The following is a 23,879-nucleotide window of genomic DNA, read 5'->3' on the forward strand; positions in this document are numbered from 1 at the left end:
AGAATGTCGAGGAATACATTGCTTCTTAATTAACTTAAGATTCTTCTCTTGATGCTAGTATATGCTATATAACATAACGTCAAGGTTTTAAGTAGTAAGATTATTATGTCAGATGAAAAACTGTAATTTTTCTCTATTAAAATTAATTAATTAGGTTTTATATTAAGAACTGAAATAATAATATCAACTACTACAAAAGATAATGTCAAGGTTTCAAGTGGTAAAATTATGTCAGATGCAAAACCGTAATTTCTTCTATCTCTCTCTCAAGCAGACAAAAAGAAATAAATGAAATTAACGTTACTAAAATGAATTAAATGAAATTAACGTTACTAACTTACTGTGAGTAAATGAGACAAATCTGTAACCGCAAAACTCAGGATTCAGAGCAAATATAAGCAACCAGAATGTGATGAATCACGACTTTTTTGTCTCCCCCTAATCAATGGAATTTGTTTTTATCAATCCAACCCAACCGAAGAAGACAAGACGACTTTAAAACAATGCCAAAAATTAAAAAAAAAAGAAGAAAATCATCGCAAGGGCATTTGCATAATTTCATATTCGCCCAAGGAGTAAAATCCATTTATTATCGCCTTTGCTTTCGTTTCATCTTCTTGTCCTCTCTTAACACCTCCCAACTTCCAACTTCATTCCCTTTTCTGTTCTCTGCTGTTCACATAACATGAGACCTCTGAACGACCAAAACCCAGCTGCTTCTTCTCTCCGAAATCTTTAGACACAGAGAGAGGGAGAGGGGGAGAGAGAGAGACTAAGGCTGTGTTTGGCTTTCGCAGTTTCTGGCTCCGTCGCCGAGGTCCGTTTTCTTATGGCGACCGGATGGGTGAAGTCGTTGCACTGTAAATCAAGAGCTTTTGAGGACGTTTACCACCCAAGCTCCAGGATTCTCATACCCACTTCTGGTTGCAGGAACAGTGTTCGGAGTATCAAAGACGTTGTCGTCGACAACGCCTCTAAGTCTAAACCGAGAAATATTCCCAAATCCAAACACCACCTTGAGAAGCATCCCAGTTCGAGATACCCACAGCGAGCAACCAAGCCTGAATCTCCTGTTAATCCTGCTGTTGTGAATCGGTCCCGTAGTAGTACCTCCACGCGCCCTGCGCGTGCGCCGGAATCGTTCTTCCCGGCTCTGACGGAGCTTGCTGTGGGGCATCCATCGCGGAATGTGGTTGAGATTATCTTCCATAGTAGTTGGGGTCCGAAGGCGTTTCCGGGTCGGATGGAGATGATTTTTAAGGTTCAGAATGGCTCTAAAACGGTGTCGCGGTTCGAGGAATATCGTGAGATGGTGAAAGCTAGGGCTCGGGTCGGGTCTTCGGGGCCGGCGGCGGGGAGTAATTGGGAGGAGGAGAATGCACGGTGCGAGGCGGACGGGAATGAGATGATGCGGTTTCATTGCTTAGGTCCGGCTTCGGGTGGTGGACCCTACGATGCAGCCGCCGGCGGCGGCGGAGGTTGTGGGTGGTCGTTCCCTGGAGCGAAAGGATCGGCAATCCGCACATTCGCCGGTAGCGGGTCTGCCCATGAGAACGCAGGCGGAGGGAGGGGACGGAAAGCGATGCTGGTGTGCCGGGTCATATCGGGTCGGGTAACGAAGCAAGTAGAGTTCATGGACTCGGTCTTGGATGGGCGAGTTGGGTACGACTCGGTGAGTGGGGAGACGGGCGAGTTGTTAGTATTTGATTCGCGTGCTGTTTTGCCCTGTTTTCTTATTATCTATAAATTGTAAAGAAAAAAAAAATGAAAGCCGAAATATTTACTGTTTTTAAATCCCTTACCTTCCTATTTTTATTTTTCTTTTCATTTTTTAAAATCAATGGATTTGTACGTATGTGGAGTTCTTCAGCCTCTTTTGCCATGGCTTTTAATTATCATCATTCAATTCATAAGCACTTTTTTTTTTGGTTTTCTTATTTTGGTTTTGGCTATTGCAAAGAAATTTAGGATAGTAAATGCTAATTACAAGCACATCGTCTCGTTTATTTGACTGCTTTTATCCTTTTTATTCATCATATTTGTACTGGTTCCCAATTTATTATTAATATATAACAACGTGTGTATGCCTATTTTATTTTATTGATCTATTTTCATGTGAAATATATTCACTCACATATGGATACAGGAAATAAATGAAGATTTCAATGAGAATGTTTTTAAATATTCCTTAATCTAATCCAAAAATATTTTATTGGTGGATGAACTATAAGTGTTTTTGTAAGTTTTTTTTAAACTAACCAATCTAATAGGAGGCTAATGCCATGTTTCTATAGTCACATGAATAAGAAAGGTCAGCACGTCATGATTTAGGCAGTGTTTGAATGGAAATCAAATCATAATTTTAAAAGTAACTTTACGATATACGAAGTAAGTATGTGAGAAAATTTGTCTCGATTTATAAAAAAGTGCTTTTAGAAAACACTTTTATGCAAATTCAAACACCTCCCTAAATGATTAGATCAATCAAACTATTCATTCAAACTGCTAACAAAGTAATTAAATAAAGAAGGATTAAACCAGGTCTCTGTAAATTTCTTCTTCTTCTTGGTTTTTTTTATTGGGTTCTTAAAATTTTATTAATCATAGATATTAATTCTTATACTCACAATCTGTCAAAGCTGCTGACTAATATGGAAGTGTTTGATTCTTAACGTCAAGTATGTAGTATGCCCTCTGCTAAAGGGAAAGTTTACTTTTTGCCAATTGATAAGAGTACAATAGGGTATACTCTTGCCCCATGTTAGAATGAGGGGATAAGTTCTGGGGAAGGAAAACATCGGAGGATTGAAACCATTCCTTATGGATGAGATAAGAAAAGTAAAGGTTTTAAAACATCGTTGTACTTTATTATGCTATCTTCTAACTCTAGCTAACTCTATCGAATCTCAAAAATATATTTCTTTCATTTTGTTTTTGAAACATATACACATGAAAAAAATTATTCTTAAACATATATCGCTTGGCTTTTTTTCCTTTCAATTTATTGTTTAACTTTTAAAACATAATTTTAAACATACGAAGATTATTTGATTTTAAATATATAATTAGAAAACATATATTTTTTCAAATATTTTCACTTGAAAAATATTTTGATAGAGTTTTTATACAGTTTTGTTGTATAAATGATGGCATGAGATATAAGGAATGTTTGGGTAACCCCATAATCACTTTTCAGAAGCACTTTTCTGCAAATCGAGACAAACTCCTCTATATATTTACTTCGTATACTGTAAAAACATTTCTAAAATCATAGTTTTGTTCTTATCCAAATACTCTCATAATAAGGGGGAATCCTACTATTAATTTTTTGAAGGAGAATTTTTTTTTTCTTTCCTGTAATGGAAAACTAAATGAAGTCAAATATCCAGTATATTGCGTTAATTTGACTTTCTTTTTTTGCCTTTTTCACATCAGATCTACTCAAAAATGTCACAACATGCGAGCTCACTTGCGGCACTATGGTACTGACTAGAGGAAGCACGAGATGATGAATGTCACTGACACGATTACTCCAGAAACCAAGGATATAGAATTCATAATTAAATTTGGCACTCTGTATGTCAGTAATCAGTATGGTGGGAGCGGGCAAATAAAAAATAATGACAGGAAAATTTTCTAAAAAAAATTACTGTCTTCGGTCTTTAATATAAAATCTTATTTGACTTTTATTTTGATTCAAAATATAAAACCCTAATCTATTTTGTCTCTCATATTTATGTATTTTTTTTCAAGATAATACTTCTAATAATGGTAGTTCTAGCCAATATACTCAATTAGCAAGGATATTTTAGTAAAGACAACACATATTTATTACAAATAAATAACTTAACTTCTTTCCTTAATCTCTTCAAATTAGTTAACTATCTTTTATAATTAGGACCGGAGGTAGTACTAAAATGTTCTGATAATAACAGCCTTATGTTTTAAAGTAGAAAATGACAATTTTTAGAACTTATTTTGTAATTATTTTTTTTAAGACCCAATTATAATTCTCCCTAAATTATATGAAAATTGCAGAACTTACCTCTCAGTTTCTCAAAACTTCACTAAAAATTTGATAAGCCCAGTAATTCAGCATACAAGCAAGAAAGCGTGAAACCGATCATTTGGCCTTGTTTCCAAAAAAAAAAAAGTTAGGTCATAAATTGATTAAAACAATTATCAGTTTATTAACTTAAAAGGGTATTTTAATCTTTTAACAACATTTAAAAGTTCTTAACAAGATCTCCTCGCTTGATTAAGAATTTCTTAAAAGCATAAGCTTTAATTTAAATTTTGATATTTCAGTCGAATTTAATTTAGATTCTCCCCATAATAAATTAGGATCATCATAAATATTATAGGTGTGTGGAAGCCTATAACATCTAAAAATGAGGCTTTTTACCTTTCACTTCATATTAAATGACTTTTATATCCTATAACCCCATATCATAACCCCCAATTAAAGGTTTCTTATATTTATTTCTTTTAACTTCTAATTGTACAATTATGTTACTTAGTTCTTTTCTTTTTGTACTTGAAACTCTTTAGGTTAGTTTTTTTTTAGTGAAATTAGTCTTCAATATTGAGTCCTATAAATAAAGGAAAAAGTATACACATTTAAGACAATAAAGGCCACGCTTGGATTTTTGTTGGAGATGATAAAAACACATGGGAAAGTGTGAAACTGAGGTTTGTAGCTTATTATTACTTAATTGGTTGTTTGGATGGGCTTCTATTTTTAAGTGAAATTTTCTTATTTTGTCTTTCAATTTCCTCTTATTTTTTTATATCACTCGTCTCAATCTTTTGTATTTTTTTTATTTTTATAATAAAGATGCAAATATGTTAGTTTCACTATGATGTTTGCTTATTTTCTTGGGTTAAGTGCAATTTTTAACTCCAATCTTATTTTTCAGGTGTAATTTTGCCCCTGATCTTTTTAATGGTGCAATTTTGATCCTGATTTTTTGGGGTGCAATTTTGAGATCATAGAAAAAATTGCATTTGGAAAAAAAAAGATCAAGGGCAAAATTACACGACCAGAAAATTAGAGGAAAAATTACATCTAAAAAATAAGATCAGAATCAAAGATTGCACCTTAACCCTATTTTCCATATTTTCTCTCTTTCATCTAAACAGAAATGGTGATAATATTATTTTTTTAGGTTTTTCTTCTCTCTATTTTCTCATATTTTTCCCCTCCCAACTTTTTCTCCCGTCCAAACAAAGTAGAGAGGGGAAAAATTCATCCTAATTTTTCCATATTAGGACTGTCGAGTAAATCCTTTAAGCAACATTGCATGTTGCAACTTATTGGATTAAAAAAATATAATGGGACATCTACTCTACTTTGGGATATTCATTTTTTAAAAAAAATTAAAAGGAAAGAAAAATAAAAAAAACTTGAACAATAAGATTTGGGCCAGAAATAAGACAAAGCCCGACAAATATGGGTTCTCAAATAATTGGATTGTTGGTAATACAAAGCATGGGCCTAAGCCCAAACAAGGCAGGCTGATTGATTTTTAACTTTATGGAATCATCCAAAAATTAAAAACGACTTCAATTCTGTGTTGAATGATTCCTCAAGCATCAGGATGATACTCCAGCAACACATGCAAAGGCTTCCCATTCAATCTCTCACGACCCTGCCACAAAAATTAACACTAATTAATTAAATAATTACTTAATTAAGCTAATTAATTTCATCAATTTAATACTAATCCAAACAACTAAATCCCTAACGCACCTTTAATTCCGGTAATTCGATCACACATGCACATTCAACCACTTCTGCTCCGACACGCTCTGCACAACAACCACCGAAGGAACAATTGGGATAGGCTCCAAGTGTCTCTTATAAAATCGAAATTGCGAGAACGAAACCTACCTAATAAATCCATGGCCGCACACAGAGTTCCACCGGTGGCAATCAAATCATCAACCACCAGAGCCCGGTCGCCGACGTCCACGGCTCCGACATGCATCTCCAGGCGATCTCTTCCATACTCCAACGTATAATCTTGAGATATCACTTTCCCTGCCATCCCCCACCACCACACATTATAACTTCATCTCTCTCTCTCTCTCTCTCTCTCTCTCTGTGTTAGAGACTACAAACTAAACGAGTGTAGATATATATGTGTGCGCGTAAACATACCAGGTAACTTCTTGGGTTTCCTCATGGGGACAAACTTGGCTCCTATTGCCAGGGCAATGGGAGGACCAAATATAAATCCTCGAGCTTCTATTCCTGCCAAAATTTTGTGCCTTTGTTACTAGTCATTACAAAATACTCATCTAGTCCTATTTATAGGACAGAGAGATAAGATATTTTTTTATCCCATTTATAGGGTATTGAGAGAAATTTTTTGTGTTCATGTACAATTTTACCTTTCATTTATTATTATGTTAGTTTTGTTTACATTAAGTATAATGTATATTAAATATGGATAAAGTTGAAAAGTTATTGAATTTTAAATAAGAGTTAATAAAGTTTAAGATTTTTCTTGGTCTGTATGAAACATGTTGGAAATGACTTATAAATAGGACCAGACAAGTACAAATTGAACTATCCAGGTCATGTGCTTTGCAAAGAATCTTATGAGAGCTATACCATTGATACTCATAACCTATAAATACCAGGAAAAATTAATTCGTCGGTCCTATAGCTTCATATAATCTTAAATTATGTTCCTGTAATTTTTTTTTGGTTTTTATTGGGTGCTTGCAGTTTTATCAATCATAGGTATTAATTCCTATACTCACAATTTGTCAAAGCTAATCAAAATGATGACTTAGCAACATATAAGTGGCCACAAAATACAATACAGAAAATTTTTTTTAAAAAAATAAATTTATTTATCATCAACATAAAAAAAATTATTATACTCATTTTTTTGCCAACTATTATACTCATAATTGTTTCCTTACATCTATATATAACAGGTAATCTGGTTAGTTTTGCTTCTATTTAGAATTGTGGAGCAAAATTAATCTACATGCACGTTGATGATATTGTTTCTCTTAAAAATTAATACGACGAGTAAATTATCAGTATAAGGGTTGATACCTCTAATTGAAAAAAATATATGGACCTAATAAAAAAATTACAAGGATTTAATTAAAAGTGAAATGAATTTGCACATGAATTTTTCCTAAATAGCATGACATACATGTGATATTATGCGTCTTTATAGATTACAAAATAGTACATGGGACATCCTCTAGAGTAAAAAATAAATCCATTTCCTTTTTTTTTTTAAGTACTTTGCACGAGAAAAATATTCTTTTCAGTTTGGACCCGCGATTATGCATAAGGTAAATTTTGAAAATGTGCAGAATGTTAAGATTGGAATTCACCCAAAAAAAAAAAACCCCAAATTCTATATAAGACCAATAAAATATAAACATAAATTAGTCACCCATGCCAAAACCATAAGCTGATAACTTTCAAGCAATTTGAACATCTTGATATGAATACTTCGACTAAAACTTACTCCAAGAATATAGCCAGGGATTACTCATTAAGGGTTAGTACTGCTTTTGTTCTAAATATAAAACATATTTAATATTATAAAATAGATCTTATATCTAAGATTGATTGGAGGAGTATTTATTAGAATCAAGTTCAATAAGCTTCAGCTGAATCAGTATGCAATTACCTAAAAATACCCAACACGTGACAGCTAAATATCTGCGGTACATAAGATCAGAAATCCACAAAAAGCACACAGAAAGAGATGTAACATATCATCTGAAACACTTTGAAGAGCCAGAAAAGTTACAATCACGTTGCAACAAGCTGAAGTGGGAATAGGTCATTGGATGTTGCAGTAAGAGAGATTTGAATTTGAACAGATATGATCCTAAGAGAAGATCAGAACAAGAAAGAGAAGAAAAAAAGAGGGAATCAACACAAATCAAAAACAGAGGATAAATGAGGCACTGTAGATGAAGTCACCTCAACAGTGAAATGTGGGGCTCAATATATATAATGAAGCCAAACAAAACTGGTCCATTCGAAACTTGTATAAAGAGAGAGAGAGAGAGAGAAGGGTAGAGAGAGAGGGGGCCCACTTCCCACAAGTTGATTTGGAGAGAGGGAAAATATATAAACTTCAGAAAGCAATCAATGGCAAAGCCCACTAACCACAATTCATAGTCAAACCAAAAATCAATCTCAACCCCAAAACCTACAGTCACTTCCATTGCTTACCGTCTCTCTCACGGAGAAAAATCACCCAACAACACAAAACTTGAACTTGGTGTTTTCAAAAGTGATTCTGCATATTTCTTCTTAGCCAACCATGGACCCTACCCACCTTCAAGTTTAATTACAGTGATGAACCTACCACCCCAGCCTGGAAGGGTGGGGGGAAAAAAAACAGAGGATTTAAATTAAGTTTCTGTTTTCCTTTTACCTGCAACAACGGAGATGTTCTTGCCTTTATAACGTTCAACGAACAAATCGATGGTGTCCTTGAAGGCTTTTGGATCGAGCAAAAGAGTTGTGATGTCTTGGAACATAATACCTACCATTGCAGATAAAAAGCAAGCAAACTGAGAAAAAGAAAACACGAAAACCAGGAAAGCAAAACAGAGCTGACGAAGAAGAAGAAGAAGAAGAAAGCTCACAGAAAAACAGAGCTGGAGAAAGAAGCTAAAAAAAATAATTTAAAGAAGAAACTGATAAGCATATTGGACGGGTAAAGAAATGCAGAAGCAGAAGAAGAAGAAGGAACAAACCGGGTTTGGGAAAATTGGGGACGACACGAATCTTAGTTCTGATGCCATTGATACGAGGATCCTCGTCTCTGTAACCCGACATTGTATAATGGTCAGAGAGAGCAGGGACAAAACAAAAAGGAGGCTCCTTTGGCTCAAAGGAGAAGCAACTTGAGGCTGAAAGAAACACAGCAACACTGCTAGAAGCGAGAATATAAATATGAAAAGACAAAGAGGATGAAACAGAATATAATATATGAGATGTGGGGAGAGAGGGAGAAGAAAAGTGACTATATTTATAAGAGAAGAGGGGCACTGAAGATTTTTTTTGGGCATGAAGAGGGGCACTGACGATTGAAGATCCTCTTTTACTTTGAGTGGTAGATCTTTTCGATAATTAAGAAAGCGAGGTTTCCTTACAATTTCTTTTTTTTGGTTTCATGGGGGAAAAAAGAGAGGTTAAAACAAAAGCAGGAATCACGAGGTTCCACTCTTGTCCAATCTCTTACTTACACATTATACTTTTCGGATAAGAGTAAGAGCGTGTAAATTTTGGAGCAAGAGTATGTTAAGATTTGATGATTAATATTAACATAAATCTCCCATCTAACTCTGATATTTAGAACAGAAGGGAATATATTTTTCCACATATTTTACAAAGGCTAGAAAAAGGTTATTTGTTTATCATTGGTGAATAATGTGATTTAGGAGCTCAAAAGGAATATAATAATATCCACAATACTTAAATTAAGTTCCCTATATTCATTATGTCTAGTTTTTTTAATCACACATAATCATATGTCTTATTTTAAAATAATATTATTTAATTACAAATTCATATAAAAAAAGAACATATGACCACGTATAATTAGGAAAATTAAAAAAATAAATATAAAAATCTTGACCAAAGTATTCTCCTAATGGTATCCAACCAAGGACTCCAAACTGAAAGAATGGAAACATATTGAAAGCTTAGTGGCCCTTAAGAGTAAATAATTATTTCATGACAATTGCCTCGTATTTTTCTAACATCATTCTTTCAAAAAGAATTTTAAAAAAATTCCAAGCTACAGATTAATAAACATGGACTATATATATATATAAATTATAGCCACGTTTATTTGCCATGAATCTGCGATGAATATTGAAGAGTACGCTGCAAAATGTTTAAGTAGTGCCGCCAACTACTCTGGTCCCCAACTTCAAGCTATGCGTAGCAACAACTGGGGAAATAAAATTTGAAAATAGAAAGAGAATAATCTGTAATTGTGTATTGTCTTATTTTTTTATTTATTCATTAGACACATTTTCTTGAATTGTTATTCAAAATATAAAAAGAAGTTGCATTATTTGTAATTCATAAATAATATAATATTATACGGAGCTCAATGAATTATGTTGTTCACCCCTGATTTGGGTTTATCCCTTGAAACCGGCAAGACAAAACAAAATCAAGTCTTTGTTTTGATTTTATTATAAATAATTATTTGTGTTTCACAAGACAAAATTCTTACATCTCATACAATATAAAATCATTTCAAATAAGCTAATTTAAACTAATTACATCATGAGCATATTCTATTAAAGACCATAACATCTTTGCCCTCATGAAAAACATTTCACCCCAATAACTATTATAAGTCATTTGTAACTCATATATATATATATATATATATATATATATATATCTATAAGATGGCTAGGTCAATAAATATGTTTCAAATTGATAGTGATTTTTTTCAAATCTATCCTTGTTAAAAAATTATTTTCTCTTTATATTTATAAATCATTCTCACATCTCTTCCTCGGAAACGGTCATTGATAACCTCCAAATTACTTATACTTTTTTTGGCCAAACAAATGACTTATATTTGAAACTAATTTTTTTTTTCTACAAATACCTTATAATAGTTATTGGAGTTTTTTTTTTTTTTTTCAAATGATAGAAAAATGATGAGCCAATGACACGTGTGTACATGAGTGTCTATATGTAATAATATGAGAGGACGTAATAGATCAGCGAGAAGTAACTAAAAGAATTAGAATGAAACCCCAAAAGAACCTGCCACTTATAATTTCAAACACAAGAAACGGGACGGATGATCAGGTGAGGACTTTAAGAGCACATGTCTTTTATAAATCTGGTCATGAAGACATTACAAGGTTGGTCACTCTCCTGATACTATTAAGTATTCTCTTGAGAATACGAGAATACAAATAAGATTCATATAAAGAGAAATAAAATTATCCTATTATTAATCATTAAAATCATCCCTTCTTCAAAGTACAAAAAACGTGGCCTATGTTATAGGCAATCATAGGACACTCTAGAATCATAATCCTAAAACATAAATACTAAAATGATACCTCATTGATAATTATTTAACTATAGAAGGCATCATTTAATACATAAAGAGAAAAAAAAATTACTTAAATTTTAAGAACAAGTTTGCTGTCTAAAAAAAAAGGAAACTGAATTAAAACACAATCTTCTAGATCAATGCTTGACCAAAAGGTCTTATTCACAACAATTAAAAAAAAAACTCTCTAAATATGAAATTAAATCATAATTAATGCGTAATGATGCTTTCTAAATGCCTCTTAAATGTTTTTTGACGTCATTTATGATTCTCGTCAAAAACACATACTTGTCATATAGTATTTTAATTGAATTTTTCAGGACTCCACATAAAACTTGTACATCATCTTGGACTCTTGTTACTTGTTAGGCTCACTAAATTATACTATGAGGCTTTGGACTGTCCTATCGCATATCACTTCAAACATTGTATTTGTAATTGTCCATGTCATTATTCAACCAATAATCTATGTCCTTCTCGGTACAAATATTCCAAAGCTAGTAATTTTTTAAATATTTTGGAGGGCTTGTTAAGCCTAGACAAATACTTCCTGAGTTTTAAGACCTTATATTGACCGTGTCCTGATATTATGCTATCATATTATGATATCTTGATATACTAAATCCTAGATAGATATGATTTGGTTGGGAGGGTGGCAAGGCATAGCACATGGATGGAAGGCAGAGTGGAGAATGAGTGTGGCTCATTTGCGGGGGTTGCTTTCGAATCTCTGCACGCTAATACTCTTGTCAATCACATCATAACATGGGAAGTCTAAAATATTAACATAATCAATACATAAGGTATTATTAATTAATTTAGAGAGATTAAAAAAATAATAAACAAATTACTTTTTTTTTTTGGATTACTCCATCCGGTATCCCAGGGAAATAGGCGTCTTTCAGCCGTAACAACGTCCCCAGACTAATCCGGATTCGGGAGCTTGCAAGGATCCATACGGACGGCGCCCCCTGGCCCCTTGGAGTGCTGCATTCCCACGTCTCGAACCCGAGATCCGTGGTTAAACTAGGACGACCCCAGCCAGTCGACCTAACCCCGCGGGGTTATAAACAAATTACTTTAAATATTTATATTTATTATTTTTTAAAAATAATTTGTCTGATTTATAAAATGATATATAATATAATAATATATATAAGTATTTTAAAGAGATCATGTAACATATCATATAATTAAGTCATTATTTAGCTTTCTCAATCTCTCCAAATCAGTCAACTTAGTATTATATTAAATATCTAGGGTAGTATTAATAAATTAATAATAAAAAATTTTATATAATGAATAATATATAAAAAATTTACATGTTTTAGTTTAATTGAAATAAACGCTTAAATGTATAAACTGTCAAGCTAGTATATAAGCTTTGTTCTGTCAAAAATTTACAAGTAAAATATTTATTATTAAAATAATATATAATTTGTTCAGTAAACCAAAGTTTAAGGCAAATTGAGGTTTAAGACAAACGGTTAATTTAAAAAAATACTTACAAAAATGTTTATAGATAAATCATTGATAAACTCTTCATATCGGCATTTCTTGTAAATATTATTTCCTTTAACTATCAGCAAAAATACTTTCAACTTATAATTCTTCAAGAAGTGAATAAAATTGCCCTCTATCATTTTTTATGTTGGCTATACTAAGATTTCAGCACCTTAGTTTTATTTATTATGCATTTAACATTATAAATCATAGATGATATTAAGATGCTGGATATAACTAAAATAATAACATCAGAATGTTAGATGCATCTTAAATAAAATTAAAACACTACATATATTAAAAGAATAATATTATATTTCCAGAAATAGTAAAAATCAAGACCGCAATTTGCAGGGGAATCATTGGCCGTTGACTTTGACCATGTAACTTGTAGAGACTCGTCTTGTGAGGTGGGCGATGTGAATTTGGAAAAAAATAAAAACACTAAAATATCTTCAAAAATTCTCAAGAATAAATTAGAGTGGGTGAATTTTAAAATCTCAAATAAGACCCCTTATACTATTTTAAAATTTTAAAATATTGTGAAATGATATCATTACCTTTACTCTTAGTAACTACTTTTATATAGTTATTGACTACTCTAGTTTTACTATTTAATATTTTTGTTTTCAAAATTCTAATGACTATTTTTATATAGCTATTGACTACATAAGAGTAGTAAATAACTAAACACAAAGTAGTCACTAAATCTCCAACAACACTTATTGTATTTTTTGAATTTTGAAATAAAAATAATCAATAGCAAAATTAAAGTAATCAATAGCTAAACAAGGGTAGTCAAAAAATTTTTAAAAATGAAAGTAGTCAATCATAATACTAAAGTAGTAAGTAGCTAAACAAGAGTAGTTGTCGAAGTTCTAAAAACAAATGTAGTCAATAGCATAAGAATGAGTAGTCAATATATAAAAAAGAGTAGTCACCGGAGTTTTGACAGTAAGCTAGCGGTAAGGTCGCTAGTGTCAGAGCCTTGCGAGGCTGAGATCAGTTAAGGATGTTGAGATGGCAATAGTTGAGAGAGAGAGAGAGAGAGAGGGAGAGTATTAAAGAGTATTTGCGTAATTTCACAATATTTGAAAATTCTAAAATAGTACAAGAGGTCTAAATTGAGATTTTGAAATTCACCCATACTAATTTCTGATTTGTCCTTTAACAATTTGGGAAAAAGATAGAAAAATGACAAATGAACTTCATAATGTCAAAAAAGTTTGCCGAATTTGAGAAATCCCAATTTAGTCTCAAGAGACTGATTTGGCATTTATAAATTTGCTGAAATGACCATATTGCCTTTCATTTTATTTATTGTTTTTAAAATACCAAAACTCCCACTAGCTGGCCGATCACCGAAGCTTCGGTAGCGGCAGTCACCAGAGCTTCGATGATAGCTGACAATTGGTCACTAAAGCTCTGCCGGTCGGAAACAATTTTTTTGAAAATTTTTACAATTTCAGTATAACGGTTAACAATTTTTGTAACGCTATTAACAATTTCAGTATAGTAGTTAACAACAGGTTTTCTGAGAAATTCAACAAACTCTGATTGCCGGAAACAATTTTTTTGAAAATTTTTATAACTTCAGTATAACAGTTAACAATTTTTGTAACGCTATTAACAACTTCAGTATAGCAGTTAACAACAGGTTTTTTTGAAAAATTCAATAATTGGTCTCCGGAGCTCTGACAACCGGAAACAATTTTTTTTTTGAAAATTTTTACAATTTCAATATAACGGTTAATAACTTTTGTAACGCTATTAATAACTTTAGTATAGCGGTTAACAACATTACTGAAGTTGTAAAAATGCTACTTTTTGAATTTTCCAAAAGACCTGTTGTTAACTGTTATATCGAAGTTGTTAATAGTGTTACAAAAATTGTTAACTGTTGTATTGAAGTTGTAAAAAGTTTACAAAAAGAAAGTAGTTGTTAAAGTTACAAAAATGCCATTTTTTTGAATTTTTAAGAAAACCTATTATTAAATGTTATACCGAAGTTGTTAATAGAGTTACGAAATTTGTTAACGACATTATTAAAGTTGTAAAAATGTTACTTTTTAAATTTTTCAGAAAATTTGTTGTTAACTATTATACTGAAGTTGTTAATAACATTATAAAAGTTGTTAACCGTTATACTAAAGTTATAAATTTTTTTTTTAAAAAAAAGTAGTTGCTAAAGGTGTAAAAATGTCATTTTTTTGAATTTTTAAGAAAGCATGTTGTTAAATGCTATACCGAAGTTGTTAATAGGATTACGGTAATGACATTATTGAAGTTATAAAAATACTACTTTTTGAATTTCTCAAAAAACCTGTTGTTAATAGTGTTATAAAAGTTGTTAATCGTTGTATTAAAGTTATAAAAATTTTCAAAAAAATTGTTTCTGGTCGTTGGAGCTTGTTGAATTTTCCAAAAAACCCGTTGTTAGTTGTTATATTGAAGTTGTTAATAGCGTTACAAAAGTTGTTAATCGTTATACTAAAATTGTAAAAATTTTCAAAGAAATCGTTTTTGACCGGCGAAGCTCCAGTGACCAATTGTCGGTTGATTGCTGGAGCTCTGGTGACTACCGCCACTGGAGCTCCAACGATTGGCCAGCCAGTCGAGGTTTTGATATTTTAAAAACAATAAATAAAATGCCAAATTAGTCTCGAGACTAAATTGAGATTTCTCAAATTCAGCAAACCTTTTTAGTATTATGAAGTTCATTTATTATTTTTCTGTTTTTTTTCCTGACAATTTTTAAGATATTTTATTATATTTTTTCCATTTCTCAACACATGTATAAAATAATACCGATTTTAAATATAAAATATTTCTAACTATCTCACTAAAGTGAAGATGGAAGATAACATTTGACCAATAAAAAATCTCTTGGATATTCCCAATCTACTGCTTTAAAGACAAAAAAAAAAATTCTATTTGGCAGCCTAGCTAGGCTAAGAAAGCTATTCAGTTCACTAAATCATAAAAAAGAAGAAAGAAAGAAACTGCAGGAAAAAAAAAGAAAAAGAAGACCCTTAGCTTCTACAGATAACATATTTATTTTGTATTATAAATATATGCATTTTGTCTTCAAAAGATGTGAGAATCTGAACTCAATCTTCTATGGCAATTGCAATTTGCTTACTTTCATGTACGTGACATTAAATTCAAAGTTATAAATTGATGATTTTCCATCATAATTTTTTACGCTCTCTTGTCTTTTTTTTTTAAAATAAACTTTAATTTTTTTTAGCAGAATGTTTTTTATTATTTTCTCAGAAAGGAAAGAGAGAATCTGCAGAAAAGAGACGCCTTTATAGCTTCTGCAGATAACATATCTATTTTATTGTTACATTACATTATAGTTTCCTATCTATGCATGTCATGTTCTTCAAAAGATGCGAGGATCTGCCCTGTATCTTCTCGTAGCAATTTGTAATTTGCTTTTTACGGGCAATGCACCTTTTGCTGGTTTCTCTAACTTTTTATTTTTCAAGTATATCAAACGTCATGATTTTTTATATGGTCATTATGGTGCATTCAATACTCAATATAATTAAAAAGAATAACATCAGAATACTAAATATTTAAGAAAAATAAAATTAGAGTATTGAATGGAGATTTACCTTAACAATAATAATAATGGCAATCATAAATATTCAATATTTCAAATCAAATAAAAAGTACTATCTTCGGTCATAATTATAAAACTTCGTTTTTAGACTATAAATAAGGTTTTGTAATTAGGATGGGAGGTAGTACGTCTTATATATAAAAAAATAAAATAATTCCATCTATATCTATACTTAAGAAAAAAACAAAATCACACTAACATCACACCTAAGAAAAATAAGAAAAATAACAAAAATATCTATTAAAGTTGAAAAGGATAATAGGTTATGATACTCTTGTAATGATTTTAATTGCTCTTATAATGATTTTAACTATTTACCATGTCAAAATATATTAAAATCACTTATTTATTATTTTAAAATTCAATAGATATTTTTTTGTCGTTTTTCTAAAGAAATATATTCAATCTAATTAATTAATTAATTAGTTCTATGAGGAATATTCTGTAGCATCTATTTGCACGTCGTTTCAAGTGCTTTTCACTGTGTTAACATCTCGTGTATGCTTTCCGATAGTGAAAAGACTGATGCCTTCATCTGAGCGTAGCAATGAATGAAGTTTTGTCCCGATTTAATTAGAAATAATTTTATAACATACTGCCTCCTGTTCAAAATACTATTTTTGGTTTTTAATATAAAATTTTATTTGATTTTTATTTTGATCATAATTCTAAGACTCCAAATTTATTTTATCTCTCATATTTATATATTTTTTTCAAGATAATCCCTTTAATAATAGTAGTTCTAGCGAATAAACTTGATTAGCAAGGATATTTTAAGAAAGATAATACTTATTATTACAAATAACTAACTTAACTTATTTTCTTAATCTTCTTAAATTAGTCAACTAGCTCTTATAATTAGGACCAAAAGTAGTAGTATAAGCTAAACTTTCTTAAAGGGATTAGGTTTTTTATAAGATAATATTTACTTTTATCCAAGCATTTAATGAGTTTTTTTTTCTTCTAATTTTATCCCAATATATTCTCTTTCCTCTTTAATTTATTTATTACATCTTTTACTTATTCTCTTCATTAATAAAAGTATATTAGGAAAAACAAATATATGCCTTACACATTTATTGTTTTAAATTTATTTTAATTAGTTTCTTGATAAATTTAAATAGATAAAGTTTAGCACGTTAGCTTATATTTTGAACAAGAGGGAGTATAAAATAAAAAGTTTTTTTTTGGGGTAAACTAAACACTTTAGCCTCTTTTCAAATGAAATTTGTCATTCAGTTTTGGAGCTACCTTCACTTTTACATATTTGAAGCATTTGCATCCTTATATTTATATCATTATTCTCATATATGATCCAATTATACATACATATATATATATATATATATATATATATATATATAGTGGTCAAAAGAAGCCACTAATATACATATAGGACATTATATATTTTTTTGATAAACTACGTAGAAAAAGACGATGCGACTTATTTGATTTGTAAATATATAAGGCCATTATTAAAGATCGTTAACTTGTATATTGAGTTTCATGTTTTGTTGTTATGTGGTGTAATATTCAATATATGGATCAGATTTAATTTATATACCAACTATGAAAATAATACTGAATACAGACCCACGTATCTTTATCTTTGGCTTGTGTAAAGTATAAGGACGACTATCATAATTTAAGCAGGTAGTTGGAAGTTCAATTTTGCAACTGTTACGCAGGTAGTAAATTTAGTTAGGGCACGTTTGAATTTGCAGGACAAAAAAAGCTTATTTTCAATTGGACTTTTGGAAACTTAAGATTGGATAAAAGTTAGATTGAGCAATATGATTTATGTTTAGATTGACTTTTGTAAATAAACAAGTTTGCAAAAGTAGAGTTGTTTGGATCATTATTGAAAAATCAAGTTTAGCTGTAAAAATGACTGAAAAGAGACTCAATTTAGTCATAAATATAAAACCTTAATTTATTTTGTCTTTAATATTTATATATTTTGCCCTCAAGTAGTCTTTATAGTGATTACACATGTTAATTAGTTCTTATCAAGGAATAGTTTCAACAACAATAACAACAACAAAGTCTTATCCTACTAGATGGGGTTGGCTACATGGATCGCACAACGCCATTGAGCCCTATCCAAAGCCAAATCTTTGGATAGGTTGTTAATTGAAAGATCTCTCTCAATGACTTCCTCAAGCGTTGTTTTCGGCCTTCCTCTACTCCTTTTTAGAAGACTTCATACTGTTTGTTCAACTCTTCTTACCGGCGCGTCCCAAGGCCTTCTTTGTACTTGACCAAACCATTTCAACTGGTTTTCTACCATTTTCTCATCAATAGCAGCCACTCCAACTTTTCTTCTTATATGTTCATTGCGGATCTTGTCTTTTCTTGTATGACCACACATCCATCTTAACATTCTCATCTCAGCAACTGTCACTTTTTGTTCATGTTATCCTTTTAAAGCCCAACACTCGCTGCCATATAGCATTGCCGGTCTTACACTACAAAAAAATATGTCAATTGTAGCGGTTAGAGTGAAACATTTCTAGCGGTTTTAACCGCAACAAATACAATTTGTAGCGGTTAAAAAAACCGCTAGAAAACCAGGCGCAAGAAAAAATTTCTAGCGGTTATGGCAACCGCTACACATCATGGTCAAAACGCTAGAAAATTTCTAGCGGTTTTTAACCGCTAGAAAATGTGTAAATGAAAAAATTTCTAGCGGTTTTGTAACCGCTAGAAATGTTCAACGGAATAAAATTTATAGCGGTTTTATAACTGCTAGAAACATGCTAAACCATATTGCCAGGAATTAAATAATTTCGCGCCGAAATTTCTAGCGGTTAGAGAACCGCTAGAAATGTTTGGGAAATTAAATTTTCCCGCCAATTAAATTTTTGGAATGGCAGCAAAAAAATTTTCTAGCGGTTTTTTTGGCAAAATTTAAATTTGACGAAATATTTCTAGCGGTTTGGAACCGCTAGAAATGTTTACCATGCCAGAAAAAAATTTTATGGTTTTTCATATTATAATTTTAAAAGCCATTAAATAAATTATGTTGAAGAATTTTTGTTAATTTGTATAATTAGTTATATGTTACATTTTATATATTTAAATTTTGTAATAAACAATATGTAATTAAATTATGAGTGTGTCAAAAGAAGTGAATTTAATTTAATAAGATAATTGAATTGAATATTTAATAAGATAGTTGAATTGAAGATGATATATTTTGTAATATTGAACCTATAGTGTTAGGTTGAGGAGTATTTGAGGAGGGTATGACAAGTGTGAAGTCGAAAAATCTGAAAGAAAAGGAGAAATAAATATGTTAGTAAATTTTAAATAAAAACAAATAAAAGATACAATGAATTATGAAATAAAATTCACTTACCATACAGTAAAGAGAAAGAAACCACCATATGAGATAGTAAGAAAAAAAGAGAGAATTATGTAGAAGAATAGGAGAGGAAAGAAAAGAGATGGAGTAAATGAATGTAGAGAAGATATGGTATTTATAGGGATCAGCGACACATTTGTAGCGGTGTTTTTGTAGCGTTTTATTGCATTTTGTAGCTGTTATTCATTTTTTGGCGTATGCCTAGTATTTTGTAGCGGTTATATTTGTAGCGGTTATTAACCGCTAGCGGTTAAACCGCTAGAAATTTAAATTTTTTATTTTTTAAAAATATGAACGAATTTTAATTTATAGATATGTATTTGTAGCGGTTAATAACCGCTACAAATTATAATTTTGTATAATAAATTTGTAGCGGTTATGTAACCGCTACAAATTTAATTTTTTTTATTTTTAAAAAAACTGTACGAATTTTAATTTATACATATGTATTTATGGACGAAAAATTTTTTTAATAATTTATTTTGGATGCTGCTATTCTCTATCATCATCCGGCCTGAAAGGACACATTTTAAAAAAATTTGTTAAATTTATAATGTATTTGGAAAAAATTAGTAATTAGTAGTTAATTATTTAAATAATTTAAGAAAAGACGTGTACCTGATAATTGGCAAATTATCATCTCCTTGAGGAAAGAAGTCTTCAAAATTCGAGGGTTGGAAGGGTTCACTGTCGTAAATAATGTCACCATCACCCATATCATAAAGATCCCGTGGCTTGAGGTGAACGACCATATTCCAGTCTTTATGTTTCTCGTCCTCGACATAGTAAATTTGGTGTGCCTCAGAAGCAAGGATATATGGCTCATCATCTTCAGATGCCCCCGTATGAATAAGTCTAGAGAAATTAACTGAGGTGATGCCCAAATGGTCAGTAGCGAGTCCCCGTGAAGTTGTCGTATTTGCCCAGGAGCACTTGAACAGTGTCACGGTGAAAAGCTGGTAACTCAACTCAATAATGTCAATTAGCTTTCCATAGTAAGTGACGCCTCCAAAGCGCATATCGCCATCACTACTGCTAGCATCACATCTCGTTCCGAATGTCCTGCAAACTCCAGAGTTTTGTGTGAGCAATCCCTGATCACGTCCAACCGTACAGAACTTGAAGCCATTGACATTGTACGCGGTAAACCTTCGTGCATGGTCTAACGGACCGAGAGAAAGAGCTTTGAATTCATTTGTGTATGGGCTGTTGTCATTACGTATTCGACGTGTAAACCAACTGGGAAACTCTTTGTGGACTCTTTTATCAATGTCAGCAGAACGCGCACGGCCCCGTAGCTGACGCCTGAGATAACTCCTAAACTCACTATAGTAAAGTGTAATTTGTTAGAAGAGTCAGTAAGAAACAAATATAAAGTGTAAAAGTTAGTGAGCTTATATGATATATATACTTACTGCATGAAGGGTTCAACTTGGCTGCAATTTATCAAAACGTGTCTGTGTGCCTGGAGTTTCTCTGTAGGAGTGAGTCTGAAGAATTCATATCCTCCAACTGGTTTCCCAACAGGAGGAAATAAAGTTGACGTGGAAGGACCAGGAGGAGAATCATCTACGCGACGCGGGCGGTTAAAAGATGTCTCCATGTCATCAAAGTACCTCGAACAGAAAGTTAGGACCTCATCTCCGGAATAACCTTCTGCTATTGACCCCTCAGGCCATGCCTTATTCCTAACATATGATTTTAATTTTCCCAAGTACCTGTAAGTTAAAATTGCATTAATAATTACGAGTAAATGAAAGAACAATGTGAAATTTAAAGAGGCGGGAATAAAAGATAATCTAGTACCTCTCTATAGGGTACATCCATCGATAGTGAACTGGGCCAGCAACCTTTGCTTCTCGAACAAGGTGGACAGTCAAGTGAACCATAACAGTAAAGAATAATGGAGGAAATATCATCTCCAAGTGACAAAGTGTAAGAATAATTTTATTTTGCAGCTGATCAAGCTCTTCCGCTATCAAGACCTTCGCACACAACTTCTTGAAAAATGAACATAATTCTACCAAAACCACCGATACATCAGAAGGAAGTGTGTTTTTCAAGGCCAATGGAAGTAACTGTTGCATAAGAACATGAGAGTCATGACTTTTCAACCCAGTAACCTTTCGAGCCTGCAGATCGATACACCTTGAGATGTTGCTAGAATATCCATCTGGTACTTTTATGTTCTTCAACGTCGAGAGGAAGATATCCTTGTTATGCTTTGTCAAGGTGAATTTAGCTGGCTGAAACTTGTCGTTTTCATCAGGCCAAGCCTCTTCACGAATTCCCCAGGCCCGTAAATCTTTTCTAGCTGCGAGATGGTCTTTGGACTTTCCAGCTTCATTGAGCAACGTATATAGCACATTATCGCACACATTTTTTTCAATGTGCATAACATCCAAACTGTGTCGTAGCAAATTAGATTCCCAATAAGGAAGAGTGAAAAATATGCTTCTCTTCCGCCATTGCATAGGTTGCGTATCAGATGTCCCACGAGATCGTCGTCCCAATCGTTCGGGATCCACACTCTTACCAAACTCGACATTAACATCTTCTAACTGCCGCAAAATATCCATACCAGACAAAGTAACAGGAGGATCTCTCTTCTCCTGTTTCCCATCAAAGCGAATCCGTTGCAATCTAAGTCTGTGCTTGGAATCAAGGAACCGTCGATGTCCTATGAAGCACCACTTGCGACTGTGTGGAAGGCGACATGGCACAGAATCAAAATTGCACTCAGGACAGGCCAACCCAGTATGCACATTCCAGCCAGACAAAGTTCCCAAACCGGGAAAATCACTTATTGTCCACATCAAGGCTGCACGGAGATTGAATAGTTGCTTGTCATGTGAGTTATATGCCTCAACACCATTCGTCCATAGGTCAATCAATTCGTGTATCAACGGTTGCAGGTATACGTCAATATCATTTCCTGGTGCTTTCTTGCCAGGAATGATCATGGAAAGCAAAAAGGAGCTCTGCTTCATGCACATCCAAGGTGGTAAATTGTATGGAATTAACACCACCGGCCAGATACTGTAACTTGTGCTCATGTTTCCGAAGGGATTGAAACCATCGGTTGCCAATGCAAGACGTACATTTCTAGGATCATTGGCAAAGTCTGGAAATTTCGCATCAAATGCTTTCCACGCCTCCGAGTCTCGTGGGTGCCTTAACCTACCATCTAGATTTTCCTCAGTCGCGTGCCACCTCATATGCTGAGCCATTTTTGATGACATATACATTCTTTGCAACCGTGGTTTCAAAGGAAAGTATCTAAGAAAATATATAATATATTAAAAATTTAAAATACCGAATATTTAAATACTAAATATCGACTCAATTTAAAAAAATTGATGACATAATCAATTGTTTTAAGAATTTCAAATATCGAATATTTAGAGACGGAACAAGTAACACACTGTAATAATTTGTACTTGAGAATTTTGGCCGGTTTCTTCTTTTGCTTCTTGCCCTTCCGTATCGACTTATAACGTGACGTCTTGCATCTCGTACAAATCTCTTTGTTGGCATCATCTCCCCAGTATAGCATACAGTCGTTTGGGCATGCATCTATCTTCTTATAGTTCAAGCCAAGCTTGTTAATAATCTTTTTTGCTTCGTAAAAAGATGGAGGGAATTCAGCTTGGGGGAAAGCATCTCCCAGTAATTCCAGCAACATGGACATCGCCTTGTCAGTCATACCGCACAAGCATTTGATGTGATACAGCCTCACCAAGAATGACAACTTCGAATACTTTGTGCAGCCAGAATAAAGAGGCTTGTCAGCTTCGGTCATGAGGTCAAAAAATTCCCGAGCAGTTTCGTTTCTTAGAAACTCCGGTTGAGGTCCCTCTACTTCATCTTCGTTGGGATTCAGGCTTTCGTGAACACCAAAAGCATCACGCACAGCATCATTCACGGCATCGGCTTCATCCACTCGAACTCCCATCCGTGAAACTACTGGAACTGACTCAGCACCCATATCTAGCCGTTCCCCATGTAGTTGCCAAAATACGTACTCTCGGGGAAAAGGCTTAAAAATTAAATGTTCCCTAACAATATCTTTGGGATGCCACTTTTTGAAATTACATTTAGGACAGGGACACTGAATCTTACCATTTACGGCAGCATTGGCGAAAGCAAAATCCAAGAAATAGTTTAGACCAGCCAAGTATTGCGGAGTCGACCAGTGCAAGTTGATCCACGACCTATCCATCACTAATAATGCTCAAATTTTGTGAAATATGACACAAGAAGCTCAAAGAGAAGTTAAAATGGAATT

The 23,879-nt window shown here is 32.6% G+C and overlaps 2 protein-coding genes across 2 annotated transcripts; one reads left to right on the forward strand and one right to left on the reverse strand.

The window, feature by feature from the left end:
* The first annotated feature begins 628 nt into the window (after positions 1 to 628).
* Positions 629 to 1,939, forward strand: LOC114735547 (uncharacterized). Its single transcript, XM_028923247.1, has one exon. It carries the CDS (start codon positions 830 to 832, stop codon positions 1,751 to 1,753), a length of 924 nt encoding a protein of 307 aa, XP_028779080.1. The 5' UTR covers positions 629 to 829; the 3' UTR covers positions 1,754 to 1,939.
* A 3,480-nt stretch (positions 1,940 to 5,419) lies between these two features.
* Positions 5,420 to 8,995, reverse strand: LOC114735541 (adenine phosphoribosyltransferase 4). The gene is made up of 6 exons (XM_028923240.1): positions 8,752 to 8,995; positions 8,427 to 8,537; positions 6,164 to 6,256; positions 5,894 to 6,043; positions 5,753 to 5,811; positions 5,420 to 5,651 (listed from the first exon to the last, which is right to left on the reverse strand). The coding sequence occupies exons 1-6, from the start codon at positions 8,831 to 8,833 to the stop codon at positions 5,589 to 5,591; spliced, it is 558 nt and encodes a 185-aa protein (XP_028779073.1). The 5' UTR covers positions 8,834 to 8,995; the 3' UTR covers positions 5,420 to 5,588.
* Positions 8,996 to 23,879: the final 14,884 nt, after the last annotated feature.

The sequence above is a fragment of the Neltuma alba genome, unplaced genomic scaffold (genome assembly GCF_004799145.2).
Source record: "Neltuma alba isolate B1F8T4 unplaced genomic scaffold, ASM479914v2 tig00013223_pilon, whole genome shotgun sequence".
NCBI lineage: Eukaryota > Viridiplantae > Streptophyta > Magnoliopsida > Fabales > Fabaceae > Neltuma > Neltuma alba.

Excerpts from the sequence above, each read along its gene's own strand:
- LOC114735547 (XM_028923247.1), top strand. The coding sequence starts at position 830 with ATGGCGACCGGATGGGTGAAGTCGTTGCACTGTAAATCAAGAGCTTTT.
- LOC114735541 (XM_028923240.1), bottom strand. The coding sequence starts at position 8,833 with ATGTCGGGTTACAGAGACGAGGATCCTCGTATCAATGGCATCAGAACT. Across the intron at positions 6,044-6,163 it reads GAAACCCAAGAAGTTACCTG|GGAAAGTGATATCTCAAGAT; the intron begins GTATGTTTACGC and ends GGGGGATGGCAG. Across the intron at positions 5,652-5,752 it reads TCGAATTACCGGAATTAAAG|GGTCGTGAGAGATTGAATGG; the intron begins GTGCGTTAGGGA and ends TTTTTGTGGCAG.